This window comes from Nyctereutes procyonoides, unplaced genomic scaffold, assembly GCF_905146905.1.
Source record: "Nyctereutes procyonoides isolate TBG_1078 unplaced genomic scaffold, NYPRO_anot_genome, whole genome shotgun sequence".
Lineage (NCBI taxonomy): Eukaryota > Metazoa > Chordata > Mammalia > Carnivora > Canidae > Nyctereutes > Nyctereutes procyonoides.
Genome location: NW_026575137.1, coordinates 10,613,506 through 10,633,087, shown reverse-complemented (window position 1 = coordinate 10,633,087; position 19,582 = coordinate 10,613,506). Strand labels below are relative to the sequence as shown.

At 46.0% G+C, this 19,582-nt stretch overlaps 1 protein-coding gene across 3 annotated transcripts; it reads left to right on the top strand.

Annotated features, from left to right (window-relative positions):
• Window positions 1–929: 929 nt before the first annotated feature.
• Window positions 930–18,641, top strand: TP53INP1 (tumor protein p53 inducible nuclear protein 1). Of its 3 annotated transcripts, XM_055303440.1 has the most exons (6): window positions 930–1,057; window positions 8,252–8,510; window positions 9,083–9,440; window positions 10,191–10,363; window positions 12,505–12,542; window positions 13,704–13,727. In XM_055303440.1, exons 2-6 carry the CDS (start codon window positions 8,399–8,401, stop codon window positions 13,719–13,721), a joined length of 699 nt encoding a protein of 232 aa, XP_055159415.1. In that variant the 5' UTR covers window positions 930–1,057; window positions 8,252–8,398; the 3' UTR covers window positions 13,722–13,727. The 3 variants fall into 3 exon arrangements, with proteins under 3 accessions (XP_055159415.1, XP_055159416.1, XP_055159414.1); XM_055303441.1 differs by lacking the exon at window positions 10,191–10,363 and having other exon boundaries at window positions 13,704–13,783; XM_055303439.1 differs by lacking the exons at window positions 10,191–10,363; window positions 12,505–12,542 and having other exon boundaries at window positions 13,704–18,641.
• The last annotated feature ends 941 nt before the right edge of the window (window positions 18,642–19,582 follow it).

Genomic DNA, 19,582 nt, shown 5'->3' with positions numbered 1-19,582 from the left:
CCGGGTCAGCAGGAAGACACACACAGTGGGAACACACACAGTGGGAACACACACAGTGGGAACACACACAGCGGAAACAGACACACACACACAGCAGGAACAGACACACACCCCGGCCAGTGACCACACACACACACCGGCCGGGACCCCTGCGCCTTCAGGCCTGGTCTCCCGGCTCCTCCGCCCGCCTGCCCCGAGGCCCCGAGGCCGAGTCCCGAGCCTGTGGGTCCGTCGGGGCAGCTCCTGGGGCAGCTCCGGGTCGGTTAGCACAGGGGTTAGCACAGGGCCCCAGGGGGATGGGCCTGGCTCGAGGGGGGGTTCCGCGGGCCGCCCCTCCCCCCCCTGGAGCCAGACTTGGTTTCCCAGGACGCCAAGGACGGGACCTGCGTCTGCGGGGCCTCGGGGAAGGCTTCACCCCTATCGGCGTGCACGGCCCCCTGGGGTCTCGGGCCTCCATCCCTCGCAACGGCCTGGATGCTCCGCCGCAGAAGAAACGGCTTCCGTCCTTCGGGGCCCACCCCACCCCCACCCCGCCCTGCCTGGGGCACAGGGTCGCGGGGGTCGCGGGGGTCGGGGCTGTCGCTCGCGCTTCTGCGGGTCCCCGGGGGTGCGCCCGCCGGGTCGCCCCCTCGCCCTCTCCCTCCCCCTCCCCCTGCTCCCTCCCCCTCCCCTCCCCCTCCCCCTCCCCCTCCCTTCCGCTCGCCCCTCGGCGCCCGGCTTTTGTTGCCCGGGCTTGTTTCTAACTCGAGCGCGTCGCCGGGCCGGGCGCCAGGTCACGTGCGTTGGTGACAACCTGTGGCAGGACGGCCCCGGGGCCCCCGCGCCGCCGATTGGTGGGGCCCGGCTGGCGCGCCCGGCGGGGAGGGGCGGGGCGGGGCGGGGCGGGGCGGGGCGCGCGGCGATCAGCTGTTCCGAGCGCAGCACAACAACAAAAGGAGCGAGCGGGCGGCCGGCGGCCCGGGGTGCAGCGCCCGCACAGCCGCCCGGCCCGGCCCCGGACCCGGACCCGGACCCGACCCCGACCCGGACCCCGACCCGACCCGCCGGCCGGGCCCACGTAAGTGCGGGGGGTCCTCCCCGAGCCCCGCCGCTTTCCGTGCCCGCGGCGGGACCTGCGCCTCCCCCGCCCCCTGCCCTCGGCCGTTGGCCTGGCGTCGGGGGCTCCGGCCTCGGCCCCGCGCCCCGCACCCCGCGCCCCGCACCCCGCCCGACCTCCGGGGCCGACGCGCCCGCCCCCCTCCGCGGGACCGCAGGGCGCCAGGTGTCCGCCCGCGCGCAGGCCCCGAGCCCCCCGGCCCCCGGGCTGCCGCACCTGTGCGGGGACCGGCCTCGCCCGCGGGTCGCACCCCCGGCCCTGTGACCCCTGACGCCGACCAGGCCGAGAGCTCGGACAGCAGCTGGTACCGACCTGCGGTTAGAGACCCGAGGCCGGGGGCGGCCAGGGAGCCGAGGCCCGGGGGCTGTAAGTCCTTTGCTCGAGGCCACACAGCCACTGAGAGGAGAGGGGTGCAGGTGGCCTTTACCTGGGCATGCCTCGTTTCCTAGTGACCTTCCCAACTGCCTCTCCCCATCCTCTCCTGTGTTGATTCCGGTTTAGGGTAGGCGAAGGAAGAGCCTCTTTCCATCTGTAACTCCCAGGTATGGGGCATTGGTTGCTAAACGGGCCTTTTCTAAATGCAGAGTGCCCTTGGAAAAGGGGAGGAGAAAGCGACCCATGGGGTCCTTGAGCAGGAATAACGAGGTACCCCCAAGATCCTGAAATCATTTGCTTGGTCATTGAAATGCCTTGTTCATTGCAAATGTGAGAATCCCTGGGAAGCATTTGATTTTAAGTCACAGCCACTATCATTCTCAACTGGCAGCATGATTTTTAAGGGCCCTAAGCCGGAACCGGGACCTCCGTAGTTTATGTGACCAAGATCTCTTCTGCTTTTTCATCCTCTCTTTTGTTCTTCTCTGTGGAGGCTTGCTCACTCAATTGTTCCCTCGTATTTCTCTTGGGAATGGTCCTGCTTTAAAAATGTAAGGTTAAGAGGCTAGGAATTACCACTCACGGCTGTCTTTTGTCCATTGTCATTCGTCCTTCGGGGCAGACAGTGCTGGGTCTCTGGGAGAAAAACACCGTGAGACCAGTTGAACAGTCTTGAGCAGAAGCGGAACAAGCAAAGACAACTTTCTTGGCTTGGTTTTTCTGCAGTTTACAATCAGTTTGAAATTACCGGAACCAGCATATTTATTTTTCTAAAATAGGGTAGACTATAAAGAGAAAAAACATTTTGAGGCTGCTTTTCAGTGAAGATGTGTTAGTTCAGCCACCTGATATTTCGAAACTATCAAGAAGCCACGACTGTACACACAGTTCGAAGTTAGATCATCAAAGTTGTAGGCTTGGCTTTTTTTTTTTTTTTTTTTTTTTTTTTTTTTATTTAAAAATGTTGTTTTTGGAGCCGCCTACTGGCAGCGAAGACCAACTGAAACTGTTCTTTGAAGTTCATAGACCCAGAGCTGAGGCTGAAAAGGAGCCTGAGCAATCGTGTGCAGGGAAAGCAAGACACTTGGAACCACACAGATTTGTGCTGGGATGCTGGCTATGCACCTGACCAGCTCTGTCACTTTCGAGCAAGTTACTTAATTTCTGAGCCTCAGTTTCCTATTAGTAAAACATGACAAGTAAGTACCTCAACTCACCGTCACATACAAGTTTTCAGGAGATTGTAGGTCTAGTTATTATTTAAACATTTTGCAGATACAGATGCTAAATGGCCTACAGTCAGTCACACAGCGGGCTTGGAATGGACTTAAGTATTCCAAGTTATATTTAATACTCTGAGTTAAAATTTACTGGCTGCCTGTAATGTGTCAGGCACTATTCTGAGGGATACACAATCCTCTCCTTGGCACTGTGCTCCCCATTTTAGAGATGAAAAAACTGAGGCACCAGAAGATTACTAAATATCTTAAGTTCCCCCAAGCTGCAAGTGGCAAAGCCAAGATTTCCAGTATAGCAGGGTAAACTCCAGAGCCACACTGCCTGTTGGTTGTTTGTCTCAAAAATGACATAAATTATACTAACAAGTTCTTCTAGACTAGCCATGCCTTTTCCAAATTCTCGAACTAGAATATCCTTCCCCCCCCAAGTATTAAACTTAGCCACCTCCCTCTGCCCACCGAGCATTTCTAGCTCATGTAATAATATGAAAAACTTTAATGATAAAATATTAAGTAACAAAGTAGGATACGGTATGGTGCATTCACTAGACTTTGTGATAAAAAGAAACCTTACACGGAGAAGAAAAATCTAGAAGAAAATGCATAAAATGCTAACAGTGATTGCAGCAAGGCAGTGAAATAAGTATTTTCCCCATTTACTTTCTCAACTATTTTTATAGTATAGTTCTGTTTATTTTACAATGAAAAATAACTCTTTTTGTGAGGGAAGGAGGTATTTTGAGCCATTTTGAGCCGGAACAGGGACAAAGCTGCCTTCTAGTAATGCGGGGGCCCAGATACTTTGTTTCTTTTCTCCACTGGGGTGAGACTGCGGGTGGTTTGGCCGAGGATGGTCAGTCACTGTGGAGGGCGGATGCTCCAACAACAGCCGGGGTCTTTGCCCCTTCCTCGTCGCTAAATTCCAAAACTGTATTTGTAAATTTGCCCTCTTAGGACACATGCTTTGCCTGGGATTTTCGCTCTAGTTTTATCATTGCCCTGGAGTTGTAATTACCGAAAAGGCCATGACAGGGGGCACCTGGCGGGCTCAGTCAGTAGAGCGTGAGCCTCTTGATCTCGGGGGTGCGTTCGGGCTCCACATTGTGGGGGGTAGAGTTTACTTTTAAAAAATCAAGAAAAAATGCCTGTGACATGTAGTGAGATGTGAAGTCTGAAGTTCTGCCCTAAGTCTACAGCCGCACATAGAGGCAGCCCCACCAAGAGCCTCCATTCCTGGGCAGGAGCGAAGGTGACAGATGACAGTGACTGGGTAGGGCCAGGCCCTGGGTAACTGGGAGGCTAGGCTATCAAGATTTTAGAGAGATTTTTCTAGAATCATACCATCCAATAGCAATACATAGTGTGAGTCATATGCATGTTTAGGTTTTCTAGTAGCCACATTAAAAGAGAAAAATGTGTGAAATTAATTTCATTAATATACTTTATGTATCCTGATATATCCAAGATCACTACTTATTTAAACGTATAATTAATATCAAAATTACTGAGATATTTTACATTTTTTTGAGGGGGCACTCAGTCTTTGGAAATATACTCCGGTGTATATTTTAAACACATCCCGTCTTAATTCATATGTAAAACTGTCATTGGAAATACTTAATCAGTTGTTCAGAACATACCTGAAACTTTACAAAAATTGGCTCAACTAGTCGACTTTCAAATTTGAATTTTAAATGGATTCAAATTAAGTAAAATTGAAAATTCCGATTTGGGGTCATAGCAAGTCCTATTTCGAGCGCTCATTCACCTGCGGGGCCTTGCAGCCACCTCGCCGAGCAGTTGTAGCATGTTGGCAGCACCCCAGGAGCTCCTCGTCTTTTGTGACACGTACAGAAAGCAGGGCCAGAGGAACTTCGCATAGGTAGCCCAACCCCACTTCCTCACTGTGCTGGAGGCCTGTGGGGAGAGACAGGAGGTGACCCAGCGCAGTCGCCCCGTCCTTCCAGTGGCAAGACCGAGGCTCAGAAGCGTTAGACTGTGCAGCTCCAGCCACCTGTGGTAGGCAGAGAGCCAGAGCCCTCTGCTGCTGCCGCCCAGGCCAACTCCCCTTCCATCCCTCCCCAAGACTAGGCTGTGTCCTTCCCACGGGGCCTCACAGGTGGGTCCTATAAATACCAGCCATGACTCCGGACAGGTGAGAATGAGCTCCCCCCTTGCCCGGCTGGCCAGAGTTGCCCACCCAAGGTTGGTTGCCCTTGCAGGAGATAGGGGTATCGCCAGGCAGCCTTTGACTTCAGGAAACCAAAAGAAGGGACGCCTGGGTGGCTCAGCGGTGGAGCGTCTGCCTTGGGCTCAGGGCGTGACCCCAGGGTCCTGGGATCCCCGAGTCCTGTGAGTCCCCCATCGGGCTCCCCGCAGGGAGCCTGCTTCTCCCTCTGCCCGTGTCTCTGCCTCTCTCTGTGTGTCTCTCATGAATAAGTGAGTAAAATCTTGAAGAAAAAAAAAAAAGAAATCAAAAGAAGACCGACTTGTGCTGCCCCATGGAGAGTTCCTCCAGAGACACCTTTCCTGAGGCAGAGTTGTATATACTCTAGGCGTGAGCTAGCTCCCGTCACGGGGGGCTGGAGCTAGCGCCAGAGGGGTGCTAGGGACCCGCAGCTGCTAGGGAACTGCAGCCGCCCAGCCACAGCGGCCCCGGCGTTGTTTCCTGCCTTGTAGCTGCCACCTAACTGGCCTGGGCCCCGCAAGTTACCCTCATGTGGCACTGCAGTTGGGGGACAAAGCCCTCATTCAGGACAAGCAGGTGTCTTCTTGTGGGGTGCTCTGCTTTACACCCAGCAGCTCCGGCTGATGCAGGACCTGAGGCCTGCCCCATGCTCTGGAGAATTGGGATTATGCTCTCAACTGGCTCAGCAGACACCGGATTGTACTTGGGGCCAATACACGCCTTCATAATTTAAGAGAAATGGAGGCGAGTTTTTTAAAGTATCTTTTCTTTTTCCCCTTCTAGCTCGTATACTCAAAACTTTTATTTACATCAACCCTTGGATAGCCCCTCTTTTAGGATATACATAGGACACTACAGTAGGTCAAGCAAACTACGCAAGCCCGCTTTTCTTCCAATTTCCCTTACGTGGAATGTAAAGCTGAATTTGCATTCTGTACTAGAACTCCGACCTTCATGATTTGGCCATGCTGCTCTCCAGAAGGGTTTCTGGAAGACTGGTTATGCAAGTAGCATTTCCTGTTTACTGTCTCTGAATAAGTGATGGCTGATGATGACAGGTCATGACCATGAAATAAACAATTGTCATTTCTTTGAACACACATTTGTAGTACTACCCATTCAGAGTAAGATGCCAGTTGTAGCAGCCCCTCTTGCACATAGAGAACTCAACCAAGACTCTCCTCCACTGCAGATTGTAACTACATTTGCAGCTAAAGTCAATGATTGTTTGGAGAGTGAAGGGTCGAGTCTAATGGATTCGAGACTGATGCTCATGAGAAAGAATATCGTTTATAGTGAGATGGTTGTCAGAATCCCTGGATGGTCTCATCCACTCAGGGTTTGTGCTACCCACTATGTGTTAGCAACCCCCAGACCTGGGTGCCCAGCTGAGACCATGCCCTTGCCCTCCAGAGCCCTGTGTCCAGCTGCCTACTAGATACCTCCAAGTACATGACTTGCAGATTCCCAAATTCACGTCCAGAATGCCCAACCTGTACCTTCTACAGGATGCCTCTTCCACTAAGTGATCCCGCCATCCCCTTCCTCCCCACCTCTGCCCCCTGTTGGCTTCTGGTAGAGAATCCTTTCCCTCCCCTTCACTTCTGGCTTAGAAGGTCCTATACGATCCACTTCCTGCTTATCAACCCTAGCCTACTGTCACGATCATCCATCAAGATCTCAAGTCATACAGAAGGTGCCATATTCTCACACATCTACAGGCTTCTAATATGTTCCTTCTCCCCCTTCCTCTATTCTTGATCTTCTCAACCACTCAAGATCAACACGGTTTACTGCAGGAGTCCTTCCTGACCTCTCCCTATGTAGATCTGAGGAACACCCGGTACTTTTTCCATGACTTTCATCATACTGGGTTGTTAACACTTGCGGTGGGAGGGTCCTATTCACTGCTGCTTCCCCTGTGCTTAGCGCTCTGCCTGATGCATAATAGGACTTGGGAAATATTTGTAGAATAATAGTTGACATTGACTGAGAACTTTGTGCCAAGTGCCTTGCTAAGTGGATTATCCCATTTCACAAGAGTAGGATCAGGGAGATGGTGATTGGCAAAGTCCAGAGGGACAGCAGATTGGCTTCACCTAGGTTGAAAGTGGGGCCGAGCAGTGGGCAGATTTAAAGCACATGTGCAGCTGGAGTCAACAGGACGTGATGCGAGTTTGGTTGAGAGGTTGAGTAGGAAGCAGAAGGAGTAATGGTAGCTTGTTGGCCTGAGTAGCTACTGGGTGCTGCTGCTTCTTGGCGAAAAGGGGAAGAAGGACACTGTACGTAAGTTTGAGGGGGGTTGGAATTAAAAGTTCTCTTTGGTAGGTGTTAGATTTCATATGCCCATCAGGTAGCCAGGGAGAAATGCTTATATAAATCAGGAATTCTAGAATAAGATCAGACGAGGCTGGAGTTCCTCACTTAGAACTCACCAGGGGCGCCGGGCGGGGAGGGGGGTGCTCAGCCGGTTGAGCACCTGACTCCTGATTTCAGCTCCGGTCATGATCTCGGGGTCATGAGATCGAGCCCCACATCAGACTCCATGCTCAGCGTGGAGCTTAAAGATTCTCTCTCCTGCTGCCTCTGTCCCTCCCTGCTTCCCTGCTCTCCCTGAGGTCGAACTATTGCCAAATGGAGTAGGACGACTTCCGAAGTACCATAGAACGTAAGCGGCAGAGCTGGCACTTGAACCCAGGCGTGTTGGCTACAGCACTGTCCTGCTTGCTACCGCCCGGTGAACGGTCTCCAGGTCTAGCTGCTGTCCTGCTCCGCCTTCCACAGCGTAAACGTCTCTGGGCCAGATGTAGGATTTGTTTTGAAGGCCAAATTATGCCGTATTTATGGATTTTTAAATGGAATGAGATATGCTAACAGTCACGTAGAAGAACAAAACAGAGGAGCCAATGAGCCAAGGAAACTTCGGTGGTGGTCATCCCGTACCTTTGGTGGCTTCTGGGCAGTTGAGTATCAGGTGGCAAGACCATTAATATCTGGTATTTGCTCCTCTTTTTAGAGAAAAGCTCTATTTCAGCTTGAACTACATAATTCAGATTTATCCCTTTTAAGAGCACCGATGTTAAAAAAAAAAAAAAAGAACCGACTCCTTCTCTCTCCTTTCACGTGTGTCTACAGGTTGCACTTGAGTACTCAGTTCTTAATGGTTCATAAATAAGAGGTACCACCTTCCTTGTGATTGACGCCTGCCGGAAGGGAAGGACTGTAGCTGTCGGCTGAGGCGTGAGCCTGCTTCTGAGGGGGGCGTGCGTGTGTGTGGGTTCAGGCTTTCTAAACCACACGTGCATATTGTACAAATATATGCTGGTTTGAAATAACCTCCTTTCTCCATTTTAGGTATGATGACCCTACTGGCTCTCGCCTGAGTTGAATGAGCACCTTGTGCACTTTAATCTCCTGTCGTGCCATCAGGCTGACTGAAGACAGTGTTTTGAAATCTCAGCTGTAAAGACCTCCCGCCAAAGTCTCAATCTTGCCTTAACAATGTTCCAGAGACTGAATAAAATGTTTGTGGGTGAAGTCAACACTTCTTCCAACCAAGAACCAGAATTCAGTGAGAAAGAAGATGATGAATGGATTCTTGTTGACTTCATAGGTAAGGTACTCTTAGCCGCTAATCACCACCGCAGAAGTGGAAACTCTTGCGTCGCAGTTTTTGCATAAGTAAACCAGTAACCCTGAAGGCTTTGAAGCCTTAAAAGTAAATAAGCAGGAATTTGCCTAAAAAATTGCAGGAAACGTCCTGTGCCAGATGAGCAGTCAATGAAATTGATTGACGTCAGATGTCCCAGTTTTGCAACTTTCATACCCTGTTCGATCACGTGCACTTTAGTATGAAATCCTGTGCCGGGCGAACAGTGACCCACATTGCTCATCACGTTTACTCGGCAGGATGGAAACAGTCTTCAGAACCCTTCCCGCAGAGCCACCGTAGTCCCCCTGCTGCACTGTTCCACCACGCGTACGCACACACTAGGTGCTCGGAAATTATTTTGTGATCATTAGGAGTGAATATAAATGGCCTTGTGTCTGACCCTAAATGAAAAGAGGAATGTGAACAGCAGCTAACAGTGTCCTCTCTTCTTTTTCTGTGCCCTGAATGTGATATCACTGGGATACTCGTCTTTCTCGTGGGACGTCAACCCACCAACGTGGACTCTGATGTAGACACTTGCCCTGGTTTCTCGGCAGCAGAAGACCAAGTAGAAGGCATCAGTGAAGAGTCACGTACTGAGCACCCTGCAGTCTTTTCCTGTTTGCCTGCGTCTCTGGAGTGCTTGGCTGATACCAGTGATTCCTGCTTGCTCCAGTTTGAGACCTGTCCGATGGAGGAGAGCTGGTTTATCACCCCTCCCCCGTGTTTTACTGCAGGTGGATTAACCACTCTCAAGGTGGAAACCAGTCCTATGGAAAACCTTCTCATCGAACATCCCAGCATGTCCGTCTATGCTGTGCACAGCCCCTGCCCCGGTGTCGGTGAGGCCAGCTGCGGGACTGATGAACGTCATGACCCAAGTAGCCCCAGGTAAGTTACAAATGAAATGCGGGTGACCCTTGAACAACATGGGTTTGAACTGCATGTGTCTACTTACATACACAGGATATTTTTCGATAAGCGTAGTGCAGCACCATAAATGTATTTTGTGTCCCTTATGATTTTCTTGATGATATTTTCTTTTCTCTGGCTTACTTTATTGTAAGAATACAATAGTTAATGCCTGTAACACGCAAAATGTGTGTTATTTGATTGTCGATGTCATTGGTAAATTTCCCAGTCAGCAGTTCAGTTTTTGGGGAGTCATAAATTAAGCGTGGATTTTCAACTGCACAGGAGTTGGTGCCCCATCTCCAGGTCGTTCAGGGGTCAACTCTGTTTTACTCTGTCCACAGGCAGTCTGTGTGGCATGCATTTTATTTATTTCTACTACAACTCAAAGCTAATTTTTTAGAAGATGGCAATCTTGTTAGAGAACTCAGGAAAGCATGTGCATAGTGGTGCACAGTGTACCAAGTAGTGGATGATATGGAAAAACATGTTCATTTTCGATTTTCAAAAATATTCATTGGAACCTGACCCCAGTTATGTAATGGAAAGCGGTTGGGTTTATAGTACTCTGCTGGTGACAGAAAAGACAAGACTGGCATTTCTGCTAAGTGTCTCAGGATATAACTCTGGCACTTTACACACTGAGTTATTTGGGGTATCAGATCCAACAAGAATTGTATTATCTATCTTTGTTTCTTTTTTTTGTTTTTTGTTTTGTTTTTTTTTTAGAGAGCGCGTGCGAGCAGGGAGGGGCAGAGGGAGAAGGACAGAGAATCTTAAGCAGGCTCCCCGCTTGGTGCAGAGCCCAACGCAGGGCTCGATCTCACAACCCCGAGATCATGACCTGAGCCGAAATCAAGAGTCAGACGCTCAACCGACTGAGCCACCCAGGCGCCCCAAGAGTAGTATATCTTAAAATAAAACTCTTATTTTCTTCCAGGTAGTCTTAGCTGGGTCACATCAAATGGCACTTAACCTCGAAAACTTGACAAATCTTGAAGTAGAATGGCGGTTTAACAGAAACATGTTGCCCAGAGAGTTGTTTTCTTGCCTCACAGAGGAAAGATTTCATACCCAAGTGATATTTTCTCGTTATGTGGGGGTCCTAATTGATCTGAAAGGCTCTGTTTGAATGGCAGGTAGGCTGAGGGCCTGGAAAGGTTCAGGGCAAGTACCCAGCCAGTAAAGATTGATACTCCAAAGCCAACCTACAGACGTTCTGTGGCCTGCATCCAGCAAGTGTATTCCAGATTGCTTCCACCTGCTAAAATAAAGCTCACGGCCATGTTAATCAGCTCAAAGCCTGGCTTAGTCACGATGCATGTTAGTGGAATGTGCCTGCGCTGTTCCAGTATTGGGGGGATGCTGGCCCCGACCTAATTCCCTAAAGACCTGTCAGTCAGTGGTACAGGCCAAGCAGTACCTTTGGAGCAGTTCAGAGTGTACCTTTAGTTAGTCCTGTGATCCAGAGGGCCTCTTCTTAGATTGTTCAGGCTCTGACTCAACCAACTGGATCACTGGTATCATCCAAGTCTCCTATTTGCCAAATATAAGCAAAACCCAGGCAGCTCATTAGCTTAACTTTACCAGAGTTTGCTGCACTCACAAGTCTTAATGTCGTAGATGACCTTGTGATCCTCTATGAGGGTAAACCTATCCTTTACCAAGTTGAAAAAACAATTTGCTTATATAATTACCCAGCTTCATACATAATTAAGATCTTTGGGGAGGAAATGTTACTCTAACTGGCACTTGATTTAGCACTTTATCAAGAGGTCAGTGTTTCAGGCATTCCCACAAAAGCTTAAAACAAAATTTTTCGGACGTGGTATTGATTAAATTGCCATATAGTTGATTGAGATTAATTTCTTCAGTTTTTAGACATGCTTCCCACCTGATTTTGATCTCACCTCTGTGGAATTCCACTCAAGAATTTTAGCATAATTAATAGTCACTTTAAACTTACTGATATTTGTGTATTTACTTCTCAGTGTTTAAAGTGTGGATGTGTATATATACAGCAGCATTGTAAATATTATTATAGAAGCAGTGCATATGCATTGCAGAAAATTAGAAAATGCAAATATGTAAAAATCTAAAAATTGTAAAAGACATATTTGCACAACCCAGAGATGAACACTGTTAACACCCTAGGGCACATCCTTCCAGGCCATTTTTGTCTCTCCTTTTTAACCTAAATGGGATCAAACTGTATATGTTGTTTTGCAACCTGCTTCTTCAGGTAATGTGCTGCACCTTTTTATTTTTCCAAGTAAAAATTCACTTCATCTATACCCAAACCATACTCTGCTCTCTGCACCGGAGTCCAGAATATTTCACTTCATTAGTCCAAACCAGCGTCCAGTCCAAGACCACACTCTGCATCTGGTTGTGTTTGCAGCTTTGATGTAGTCAGAATCATCATTTTTTAAATATCTTGTTTTTTATATCTTATGTTTTCATGTGACATATAGGAGTGTTAGACAAATAATGTACTTTTCCATATATGTAGGATCCAAAGCACATACTTAAATTTAGATGAATTCCTTCTGAACATAGGGAAGTATTGCAAATTATCAGCGTTTTTTCTAATAACAAATTTTTTTTTCACATCTTTATTTCTGGATTTCAAATCTTTAAAAAAAAAAAAAAAGCCCGCTAAACTGAGATAGATCAGGTGTTAACCAAAATTCGGATGGCTTTGGAGTAAATAAACTTTCTGAGCAGGAAGTAAACGATGTCTCTAAAAAGTGAGACTGCTTCCATCCTGTCTGTCCTTCGGGATACCGTCATTGGGCACGGAGGAGTAAGGTGCTTCAGAATTACAGATGGGCTTCAGAGTGTGCGCTTTATTGTATGTTGGCCTTTGTAAGTATCGTTTATGAGGTTTATGTGCTATCATAGTCTTAAGTAATACATGTGCCTTTAATGACCCATAGTAAACCAGTTTTAATACATAAAATGAACCATGTCCTTACAGTTAAATTAAATAGCATTTTAAATCGTAATAGTGATTTAATAGTTCACCATTTAACATTTGTAGGGCCAGGAAAAGCTGCTTATAAGACTCACGGGCCCAGAGTAAGTATATTCCCCTTGAGACTGTGTAATGCGTGTGAATCACTCTGAGCAGGAAAACTCAAAATGCCCACCTTTCAGAAGCTGCTGTCTCTGTATTAACTTCTCTCTCTTAGTTTCTTAATGTGACTCCCTCCCCCCCCCATTAATCCTACCATCAAAAACAAAACAAAAGAATCTTAGAAAGGCACAGTGTTTCCTCTAGTGCTCACAGGCTGGGTGGCAACTGCCCTCGCTGTGCAAGTACCCCTGGCCGCTCCTCAGACCCTCCGCGTCCCGCGCCTAGAGGGCACACACATCCGCACTAGGCCGCCAGTGACGCAGGACACACGGACCCTCATGCATGCGGTGGAGCCGTAGCTTAAGGGGGGTGCCCCACAGGCCTTGGTGACACAACTGTGCAAATGCCACGCCACAGCGTGCCCTGTTGGGACAGAAATCAAAGGCATACAGTTGTCTTTTATCATAAGCACGTAGCGTTTTAGCTAGAAAAAAAACTTGTCAAATGAACGGATTTTCCTGGGCGTATTTCTATGAAATAGAGATTTAAAGCTCGTTTCCTGGAGCATTCACCCCCAGACAGAAGGTGCGGTGAGCCTCGCGCGTGCGCAATCACCGCTTCGTAAGCATGGTCTGTGGAGAGAGGCCTGTGCTAGGATCTCGGTCGCGAGACGTAATGATCGTGGCCTCAGCGTCACTGAGCCTCAGCTTTCTGAGCAGTGAAATCGGGCAATTCAGATATTTTCCTTTTAAGGACAATGGTGAGAACCAGATCCGTTATATTTGCAAAAACAGTCGGCCCACACGGACCCTCAGCAGGCGATAGTTCCCCTCACAGAAAAGCTTACCTGAATGCATTCGCCGCATGATTGAAGTCCACTCAAAACATGAGGCACTTCTTTTAAAAAAAGACAGTTTCCTGAATTAACTGTATCTGCAGAGTGTATGGCACACGTCTCTGAGGAACTGGCTTCTCCTTTCTATCACTATCAGTCAGGGTGATCACAAACTAGAAGCTTGTGTCTCAGCCAGGAGACCAGGCCCTAAGCTCTCAGGGAAGCAGGAATAAATTGATTGTGGCAGGTTGAATCACTAAGTAACTTTTTCAAGTTCATTCCTAACAAATTCTGTTACTTAATGCATCCCCGCGTTTTTCTGTTTCAGAGTAGAACCTCAAGATGAAATGGGGCAGCACATCCATTGCTACGTGGCAGCTCTTGCTGCTCACACGGCTTTTCTGGAACAACCCAAGAGCTTTCGCCCCTCCCAGTGGATAAAAGAACATAGTGAAAGACAGTCTTTGAACAGAAATAGCCTTCGTCGCCAAAATCTTACCAGGGATTGCCACTCTAGGCAAGTCAAGCACAGTGGCTGGGCTGTCCATCAGCCCTGCCCACGTCAGTACAATTACTAAGAATTTCAAGCTTGGTTGGGATTCTCGTGGTTTGTGCATATGTGTGTGGACGTGTGTGGACGGACAATGAAGATGCTCTTTGCAGCCAACTGACGACCAATCACATAGTTTTATCGACGTGTTTAGACACTATCTTGAAAATCAGATTTACACGCTGTGTATCACGTAATGCCTTGCTTTTAACATTCACTTTTTTTGTAAACTTTTTCAGAATTTTTTTGGAAACATATCAATACGATTACAGTGTTTGGTGTTTGGGGATTGTCTTTAAATCTATTAAGGTGTACGTGAGTTAGCATTCTAAAGACATTTCTTCCCAAGTATGAGAATAGGCATCTTTCAATTTCATATTATTTTGTATTACTTAATATTTTGAGCGAGCAAAAATTTATTCTCAGGGTCAGCCATACACTTTATTGACCAGTACTTGATAATCTTTTCTGTATATAACGAATACGTTTTTACACACTAACATGAGCATTAACAGGTGATAGTTGCCATAGATACAATGGAATTATGGCTGAACTTTCTCTTGAAAGAAAACTTGATATATTTCTGTGTGTATGGGGTTTTTTTTTGTTTGTCTATTTGGTTGTTTTTGTTTTTTGTTTTTTTTCCGGATTAGTTCATTTTGGAATTCAGGTACATTAAGTGTTAGTGAACAGTGCATTCGGTAATTCCGACGTGACTGTGTGACGTGGTACAGAGACATTACAGAGTGTCGTGGGGCAAGAGCGCTCGTCTCACACGCAGAGGGATTCAGTTAGACCTGTGAAGCTCTATTTGGGAAAATGTGTGTCTACGACTAAGCCGTGAGTCCATATTTAACGTGTTTGGAGTCTTTCCTGTCAGCTCGGCTCACTCGCCACCTCACGTCAGCTGTCGATTCAGCAGAAGTACTTGTCCAGGCACTTTAGTGACCCCCTAGTTCTGACTGTCCCGGGGGGAGACGTAGGCCTTGTGTTTCTGATACGGTGACCACGCCGCCGCCTGAGGTGCCGAGTGGCTGCCAGGCTGAGCAGGGGTTCCTGGGGACACCTTCCTAGCATCTGAATGAGGAGCGACCGGTTGGCTTCCCTCAGTTTCCATTTTTGGTTTTGTTTTTTTTTGTCTTTTGGGGGGGTTTTTTGGAAACTGGGGCTTCAGGCAAAATCTTTAACCACTTTGGCCTCTGTTTCCTCCAGCGGGGGAGGGAGCTTTGCCGCCGTGAGGGCTGCGTGGGGATCTGAGGTGGGCTGTCCGGGCCCAACCCTGTGTGGGCCGCCGCGGGCCTGGGCCAGTCTTCCCGCTGCAGCCGCCCCCAGAGCGCCGGTGCTAAGGAGGCCAGGGTTCAGGGCTCGAGTCCCACGGAGGCCAGTTAACCCGGAGAAAAGTCTCTTTCTTACCTCCAGCCAGTCACTTTATTCTTAGCAGTTGTGATGGGTCCCCCTGAGCCACCCGCACTCCCCGGTTTCTTCTCGAAGTTACCCATCCACAGTCCAAAGCACATTCTGCCAACAGAACAGTAGTATCACCTCTGTCATCAAATAGCTTCTTTTTCCACGTCCTCTGCAACCTGAATTAAATAAATTCATGGCCACACAAGGTTTTCAAGGGAAAAAAGCAGCATATAAGTTATGTGAAGTATTATATTTTTCAATGACCCTGTAACAGCTCGGTGCAGGGAATTATGGGAGACTTCTTTTTTTTTCTTTTTTTTTTTTTCTTTTTTTAAGTGAAGCGCTGTGCTCTTTTCTGCCTGGGTTGTTTGGAGTCAGAAGAGGTCAAACAGCATCCTTAGGTGGTGGTAGTTGGGCCGCTCTTCCACTGGCAGTGTTGCAGTGCCAGGAATGTCTCCTCAGAACAAGAGCCTAGATCCCCCTTTCCTTGTTCCCTATCCATTTCGACTACCCCTTTATTTATTTGTTTTCTGATTAGGGGCCAAGTTGTAAAGTTTTGTCAAACTGAGCTAGAAGTTATTTCGTTACTATTTGTGTTTACGCGAGTTGAGAGGTAGGGTGGAATCTTCATGAAGGTGTGTGTGTTTTACACCGTGTCTGTTGTAGGGCCATGTGTTGGTCCCTTGAAAACAGACCAGCTCAATGTTTTCTGGATGTAAGCCTCAGAATACACGGGGTCTCATTTTTCATAGATTACATGCAAGTCTTTAGTACCTCACAAGCTACAGAAGTTCAGCCATGAGAATTTGTTTGGCACCATGAACAGATTTGTATATAAAACAGCAACAGCCTTTTTTTTTTTTTTACTATTATTTTTTCAAATTTCCTGATACCTGAAATACATCTCTCTCAATTATTGACTTTTTTTTGTTTGCTTTATCTAGACCTAGTTGGTTTTCTTTTTTTTTTGTTTTGTTTTGTTTTTTTTTTGTTTTTTTTTTTTTTTGGTTTTTTTATGGTTTATACCTGGAAAGCAAATACTTTGTCTTGGGGATGTTTTGTTTGAAGGGTTAGCATGCCATCTGTCATACCAGACTGGCTTCTGTATCAACACCCAAGGTTTCTGCCTGAAATTAGCACGTGTTGGAACTGAAAGAAGCGGTTACATAATTCATTTGAAGTTCTTGATCACTAGATGTTTGTTGGGCTTCTACTGTGTGCAAGACACAAGACCAATAAGAACAGAATGATGTTGACCTGTAAAGTATTCTTTGAAACATAGCCAAAATGCAACTTATTATAAGTTAATTATCATTTCTGCTGTTGTAAATATTACTGGTTTACAATGTGCTTTAGCGCATATTTCTTAAAACTTCAAGCAGTGAGAAATAAGACCCCTCTGAACTTAGTGCTCTGTTTCTAAACTGATAACATAGAATGTTACTTGGAAAAAGTCTGGAATATGTGGTGCACACAAGCAGTGCTTCACGAATGAGTTTCTTAGCTTTTAAAACGCACCATGTTCCTCGAAGTTTGTGTTTTTGTTAATAAAACATTTTATAATGTATTTTCTATGTTTATTACTTTTTCTTTCTCAACTATGTATTGCACTGTAAGTTGATGAACCATCCTTTATTTATCCTCTGTGGCAATGCATTTATATGGCTGGGTGGGTGGGGAATTTTTTGCAGAAGGTGCACAGCGATTGGGTTTTTTGACTTTCTACTCCAGCAGGCTTTTTCTACATTAATTTCCTGTACATTTTTCCAGTTCCCACGCAGACTGCTCCTGTTTACGTACCTTCTCTGTTGTATCAGTACTTTGATTCCAGTGAGAAGACAGTTTGCTTAAAACTTGCGAGCGCCATTCAGCATCGCCCATTGATCTTACTTTTCAAATCTTTGTAGCGCACTGGTTTGTCATCTTTACATCTTCATTGAAGCTAAGTGTCTCTGCTATTTCTCTTTCCCCTCAAGGAAAGATACTGTCTTTCTATACTCTTAGGAAAAAAAGAGTATCTATCTTTATCCTCATTTTCTTTGAAATAGAAACAAAACAAAGCAAAAAAAAAAAAAAAAAAAAAAAAAGAAGGATTCCAACTGGAAGATAGGCATTTAAGTTTAAATAGATTAGTGGAGAAAGTTTAAGATTTTCCAGGTATTTTTGTTTTTAGAATCAGTAAAGAGACTGCTCCTTGTACTGGAGATACTAGCATATGTTTGTAATGTTATCTTAAAATTATCTTTTATTTTATAAGGCCCACTCATACTGGTTAAATTCTTTTAAAAGTTGGGCTACTCTCTTGGATGGCTTCGCTGCCATCAGTCACGTTGATGCATTATAAATGGCATCCTTATCTACTTATTTTAATGCTTAAAATTTTATATGAAATGCTTTATTAAGAGAACCTACCTAATACAGTGGTGTCAGCCTTGCCATGTACTAATTTCACTTGAAATATGACACTGGTTACAGTGGTTTAGGGCAGAGGAGGAGGTACTAGGAAGCCTACAGATAAGGAGATCTTTTTCTATTTGCAGCAGTATCCTTTATGTGGGAGGAGAAGTTACTATTCAAGGAAGGCAGCTTCAGTGGATGTTTTATATGTATCATTTAGAATTTTTCTTATATATATATTTTTAATTGTATAATTGTTAAATGCCCCATTTTGCTCTGTATGTGCTGAGGTTTTAGCATTTGTTTTCAAGGTGGACTTCTGAAAACCAAATCAGTACCTTGGGAGTTAGATGTGTGTGTATCCAAGCTTGATGTGTATGAGTGGTTTTGCTTGCTTTTTGGTTGTTTTCCTCCAGAGGTTTGGAACTTTAATCAATAATTGTGTGCGTTATTTTCTTAAAAAGTAGCTTGGGGTTTTTTCTCAAGTATCATTGTGAACACATTTGCTTTTCAAGGGCAGGGCATCAGTTAGACTGAAGAGTATTGTAGATTATTATACTATGTGCCTTCTTGATGTATTTCTGGACACAATTTTTTTTCAACTTGAAAACTCAAAAGGGACATTTGGTTAGATTATATACTGTACATCATCTATGCATAAATGGCAGCTTGTTTTCTTGAGCCACTGTCTATAATTTTTTTTCTGTTTTTATAGGATTTTTTATACCGATTGGTTCATAGATGGTCAGTTTTATACACAGACTAAACAATACAGCACTTTGCCAAAAATAAGTGTAGCATTGCTTAAACTTTGTGTATTAACACCAGTTCTTTGTATTTGGGTTCCTTGGTGCATTTTGCACTACTTGGAGTTGTGGTTTTTAATCTGTCAATAAACAAAATGTTCTTTAACTTCACATTCGTCAGATTCTTTTATTTTACCTTTATGGTCATCAGTCTTAAAACTAACAACAACTTAATCGAGTTACTTGCTATTTAGTTTTACTTTACCCAAAAGATGGGTTCAGTATGCACTTTAAGTGCTGTTTTAAAAATTTGTATAAAATTGGTATGTTAAAATTTCCCCCCTGAAATGAATACTCATTTATGTGAACATGAATTTGAGGATGACTCCAAGCCAGTACCTCTTCCCCCAACCTATGTGTTAAACAAATACATAATTCTTAGCCTTTTTTTTTTTAAGACATTATATATCTGAGAGAGACAAAGCACAAGCAGTGGGGAGGAGCAGAGGGAGAAGGACAAGCAGACTCCCCACTGACACAGGGCTCAATCCCAGGACCCTGAGATCATGTTCTAAACTGAAGTCAGACACTTTACCGACTGAGCCAGCCAGGCACCGCTGGTTCTTAGCCTTTTTAAAGCTACGCTGTTTTCAATGGCTCTTTCCCAGAAGAATATAGACACAATCTAACATAAACATCTTAGGGCCATATGGACATTCATTTATATATATATATAATATATAAATTTTTTATTGGAGTTCAATTTGCCAACATATAGCATAACACCCAGTGCTCATCCCGTCAAGTGCCTCCCTCAGTGCCCGTCACCCAGTCACCCCAAACCCCGCCCACCTCCCCTTCCACCACCCCTAGTTCGTTTCCCAGAGTGAGGAGTTTCTTACGTTCCATCACCCTCTCTGATTTTTCCCGCTGACTTTCTCTCCTTTCCCCTATAATCTTTCACTATTTTTTATATTCCCCATATGAGTGAAACCGTATGATGATTGTCCTTCTCTGATTGACTTACTTCACTCAGCATCATACCCTCCAGTTCTATCCATGTTGAAGCAAATGGTGGGTATTTGTCGTTTCTAATGGCTGAGGAAT